General features: G+C 44.5%; 2 protein-coding genes across 2 annotated transcripts; one reads left to right on the top strand and one right to left on the bottom strand.

Moving 5' to 3' along the window:
• Positions 1 to 343: 343 nt before the first annotated feature.
• On the bottom strand, positions 344 to 1608 carry LACBIDRAFT_310424 (uncharacterized protein; the record flags this gene model as incomplete). Its single annotated transcript, XM_001887490.1, has 6 exons — positions 344 to 414; positions 464 to 571; positions 624 to 977; positions 1028 to 1408; positions 1458 to 1471; positions 1538 to 1608. The coding sequence occupies 6 exons, from the start codon at positions 1606 to 1608 to the stop codon at positions 344 to 346; spliced, it is 999 nt and encodes a 332-aa protein (XP_001887525.1).
• Positions 1609 to 2671: 1063 nt separating this feature from the next.
• Positions 2672 to 3156, top strand: LACBIDRAFT_310423 (uncharacterized protein; the record flags this gene model as incomplete). The annotated part of the gene is made up of 3 exons (XM_001887546.1): positions 2672 to 2743; positions 2798 to 2867; positions 2945 to 3156. 3 exons carry the CDS (start codon positions 2672 to 2674, stop codon positions 3154 to 3156), a joined length of 354 nt encoding a protein of 117 aa, XP_001887581.1.
• Positions 3157 to 5202: the final 2046 nt, after the last annotated feature.

Raw genomic sequence — 5202 nt, 5'->3', positions numbered from 1 at the left:
TCAATTTACCTTTTAGGGGAGGATATAAAATTTTCTAGCCCAAAGACTTAATGAAGCTCATAACAATAGCAGGGAGATCCAGTGTTCAAAATATCTCTTCCTCAAGTTGTGAATTGCTTCCAGTAGGTTGCAGCCATTTAGAATTTCCCATTTTGTCACATCCCATTTTTGGGAGTTATCACAGTCAATGCCCTGCTGTATCCTGAGTTTTTATCTGTTCATCCCCAGACTTGGTATATACAATCTACACCTCCTTAGCTATGTTTCATGCACCAGAGTTTAATCCTTAAAATGTTTGGTTCTTGTGTTATAACACCAACTTTGTCCAAAAAATCATGTGACATTACTTTTGATCAGTGAGTGTACAAGCTTTATTTCCGGAACTATTTATTCTGACATAGCAAGGGAAATCTACTACGGAAAGATTAATAAAGAAAAAAATTCCAAAGTCAGACAGAAACACCATAGCGATGAGAACCAGATTGGAATGGCTTTATCTCGTGAAGTCCGTCTGTTTGGAAGATCTCTCCAATCACTATTGAGTGCCAGGTGGCATCCACAGTCGCGCCGGCTAAACAACATGAGAGGCTACACGGTATTCCTCAATAACAATTCCCACTTACCCCAGTTTGATATGCCTGTAAGACGCTTTGAAAAGGATGGGTTCTCCATTTTATCAGAAGCACTCTGTGCATATGTGAACACTATCGGCTGACCCTCTTTTGAGCCCGGAAAATCATCAGTGAGAAGGGCGATGGCATCGCCATCGCTCAAGGTGACCTCTCCATCCTCGTTCTCAAGCAACTGAACATGGTGACCTGAGACCCCTTCTACATGGGCAAGATGATCTTTCAAGGAAGCAACTGTTTGCGGTGGCGGGATGGTAAATATGTCAATGCGACCCAAAGAAGAGTTGCTCTCGTCAAACGACATTTTCGAGACAGCTTTGCCATCATCGTCGTAAAGTCGGTAATGCACTGATGAGCATGAGTTTTTGCGTTGTTGAGACCAAAACCACAAGGCGCACCAAAACATTGTTCAATCTTCCATACGGACAATCTATTCGAGCCTGCATTACTAGCAGATTTGAGTTTCTTCTCAGCGGCAGGGCCCTTATCAACAACGAGAACTACAGGGTCAACCTCAGATGATCCTGGCCCAGAGTTCTCTCGGAGTGCAAGACGAGCAGAATCGTCCAAAGGCTTTTTTTCTGACAGCAACAGATACTTGAAAGCGCCCTTTCCCGAGCCTTCCATGCCTTCAATCTTGCAGACGTACCTCTTCAGCGAGGCTGCTGTGTGAGGGGGTCTCACTGATTTCGACAAGATATGACTGATGAAGCGATCATTAGAGAAGATCGGGTTGTTTGATTCGAGTCGGCCTTCTTTGGTATATAACCGATAGTATACTGCATGCATTATGTGAGATAGACGATGTATATGACAAAGAGTACGCACTATTACGGTGTTCGCTTTTCGTTTGAGATACCTAATCTATCATTCAAGACCAAAAGTGCCGAGACTGACACAGAACTTACTGGTTCAGTTCCTCCCTGCCCATCCAGAAAAGCTTGGCCAGCGGTGTTCTCAACTTTACGTGCTTGGCCATCGTGAGGTCGTAGGTTGCAACAGCAGGTGGGCGCTTGACGGTGGGTGCTTTCTCCTTGTGCCTTAACCGCGGCTATCGTCGATGACACTCTTTTCACTGATAGTAGCACTCTTTTGACCACTCAATGACCACCCAACATTTGGCAGGCACGCGCACCGCCAGTCCAAGTTCTCCTATCCATAATCAGAAATATGCGATACAATGGCATTCAAGCGGCGCACCCAAGCTTGGTTTTATAAGTTGGTGAGTCTTCTTTCCGGATGCCCAATGCAAAGAGAAGGGGTGTATTTGGCTACCAAAACTCTACCAAACACACGTGACTATAAATAATTTGTAGAGGCTCTCATTTCGTTGCTCAGATTCAAACCACCACCACCACCAGCACCACCATCACCCCTGACTGATCACGCCTAGATTGTATCGCCTTCCTCTAGCGAACACTGGTAAGTACCCTTAACTTTTCTATTTATCTCGCCTTTCCGATGTTCGCCTCCTCATGCTGCTGCTCACGCCTAGTAAGCCACAACTATCTCGCTAGCTTCCAGACAAGCTAATTCTATGTTGCTCACGCCTAACGCTATGCGATTTCAGTAGTCTCTATGTAACCTTGCCACCGCAATATCATCGCTTACTTGGACATACAAGCCCTCAGTGCATCACAGCCTCTCTCTGATGTTTGCCTCTTCATGCCACCACTCACGCCTAGTAAGCCACACAAGCTAATTCTTTATGTCAGCCACTCACGCCTAACGCTATGCGATCTTGATAGTCTCTATGTAATCTCGTCGCCGCAACATCATCGCTTCCTTGGACAGCGCATTACCACCGCATTACCATCTAGGCGAGCCATCCATTTCCGTTTACAAGTCAGATATCGCCACGGTCACATCTCCTATTGCGTGGTGGCCTCAAGCCTAAGCATGGTAAAGTAGCCGCATGCCTTGCCTGGATGTGTAATCAATCCAGGTATTGGCGTGTTGGCATGGCCCCTCCTGTCAGGGGGGCCGGAGTGACACACCATCTGCCAGGACTGACGCTGGATGAAGGTTGACTTGGTTTCAACATGGTGCATAAGTGGCTTTTTCTTTCTTGTGGCAGGTTTGGCCTCGTCAACACGCGGTGCATTCAAATATGGGTGAGTCCAATATAACTATCGACTTCACTCCGTTGCCTTACCGTTTATGTCCAGCAGCGTCTATACGACGGCGATTTTCTTTCTGGGCGTGGCGTTTTTAACTGGGCGGGCTCATGCGCTTATTGTAAACTCTATTCATATTATTGTTTTGTCAACCACCTAACACGCATCCTTCGGGGCCACCAGCTCATACCTTCACAGATGCAATTAGCGGGTACCCTTTCATTCGCAGAACAACCACTCCCCATGCCACACATGTCCTAAAGCATCCTGGGTACTGGTGTTACCCGGGTGTGGAAAGTCGCTTCTTCATGGATGCGTGGGCAGGCAGATGTGTGCTTGCACACCTGGATGATTGTTGGGGGCTTCCTCGAAGGTCCCGAGCATCGTCTCACCAGACGTGGCACCGCTGACAACGGTGAAGCAGCGGTTGGTTGTTTCTGTTGTTGAACTGGGTACTCAGTGTGGGGCACTTTGACTCTGGTGAGGACACCTTCGTTTCACATGGTTTTATTTTAACACGATGCTGTTTATTAAAATGAATTATCTTCGCAGCCCAACTTCGACTTCAGCTCATGTTTCATCCAGTATATGTGCTTTGTGAGTCAACGTTGCTTTTGACCCCCCATTTTCGCTAAATTGACAGTTGCAATGTCGTGCACGTCCGTTTCTTTTATTTCTTCTTATTAGTTACTCTCTTCCCTTCCCAGTCACGAATCCCGGTCGCAGCCCTCTCGTTTTTTCTTTTTTCGTTCATCACTTGAACTTGTCTCGATCTATATATTATTGTCCACCACATTCCCCGTATGACGAAATATCTACCAGATCATATAAAGTTGGAAAAAAAAAAAATCTGTGGTGCTCTGTCTCCTTTCCCCAATTTTGCATTTCGTTTGAAGCTTTTACACTCCGCAAACATATATTTTTCTTGCACATGACACGACCATCTAGAAATCGAGGTCTACTCGGTTTTATAGCTTTTCATACAAGCCTAAAACCCGCGCCTAGGCACGGCGCTCGTTGGCGCTCAGCCATTCCTTCACTGCGGGTTACGGCTCGCCGGGAGCAAGCCCCTTGACCCCCTGGAACGGGCATCTTCAATTCCAGTTTCAGTACACATTTTTCATCCCAACCCCCATGTACATTGTTAATTCTAATCTATATATGTTGGTGTAAATTAATGCTACATCTACATATATTATAAACTGTGCTTCACATTGGCTTCACAGTAAGAAACTTTTATAAGGCTGGTTTTGAATTCTAATATCTGTATGTGCCAAGTTCACTCCCTATTTCACTTGGCTGCTCCTACAACATGGCATGCTGGGGGTAGGCCCTCTAATCCCAGTTTTTTTCAAACACTATCTTGCAAAATTCAAATTGGTTCTAAATACCCATTCAAACTGAGCCTTGATGATTTTTTATATACCTTTTATAAATGGTACTCCTACTTCTGATTTACATCTTGTTACTCTACCATGCCCCAATGTTTCTCATATTCTTTTACTACAAACCCACTTTTATCATGCCATAAGACATTAACATGAAAACAATAAACATATTTCCCTTATTTCCTTGGCTTTCCCAATCTTTCTCATTGTGGATTCTGGAATGATTTTTTTTTTTGGATTTAGATTCTATATGCAAGTTTGGAAAAAGATTGGACTGAAAAGGAAACCATCAGAGGAGGTTGAAACAACAATGTACCTTTTGCTCAAAATTAATTATCATATCTGCAGGAACATCTTGAGTTGAAGGAATCAAAACAATCTGTATTGAAAGCAAATTTTCTTCTACAGAGACTAGGCTCCTTGCACTGGGAAATGGGTCTCCTGTGCTTTTTGGACATTGGCCATAGTGGCAATTGTATAGGAGAAATTTGCTGCAGGTACTCTGCTTTTTATGTCCTGAGCTAGGATGACTAGCTTCTCAGCATCTGTGTATCTGCCCAGATTTTTAAAGGTTAATGCTAATTTTCCATAGCTTGGATGGTGTGGGGGTGTTCCACTCCGATAATTCTTTTTCTTGCATCCAGAACTTGGATCTGCAGCTTCTCTGCCTCTGTGTATTTTCCTAGTTTATAATAAGTTGATGCTAGATTTCCCTTGGCATGGATTGTGTCTGGGTGTTCCACTCCAAGAATCCTGGTCCTTGCATTCATTACTTGGATCTCCAGCTTCTCTGCCTCTGTGTATTTTCCTGTGTTTCCATATATTGCTGCTAAATGTTTCATGGCTAGAATGGTGTCTGAATTTTCCACTCCAAAAATTCTGTTTCTTGCATCCAGAACTTGGATCTGCAGTGTCTCTGCCTCTGTGTATTTTCCCAGGCACCTAAATGTTACTGCTAGATTCCCCATGATGTGGATTGTGTCTGGGTGTTCCACTCCAAAAGTTCTGGTCCTCACATCCAGAACTTGCATCTCGAGCTTCTCTGCCTCTGCATACTTTTCCAGGCAT

Source organism: Laccaria bicolor, genomic scaffold (genome assembly GCF_000143565.1).
Source record: "Laccaria bicolor S238N-H82 LACBIscaffold_46 genomic scaffold, whole genome shotgun sequence".
NCBI classification, from domain to species: domain Eukaryota; kingdom Fungi; phylum Basidiomycota; class Agaricomycetes; order Agaricales; family Hydnangiaceae; genus Laccaria; species Laccaria bicolor.
Note: the sequence above shows the minus strand (reverse complement) of the source record. Positions and strands in the feature narration are given on the sequence as shown.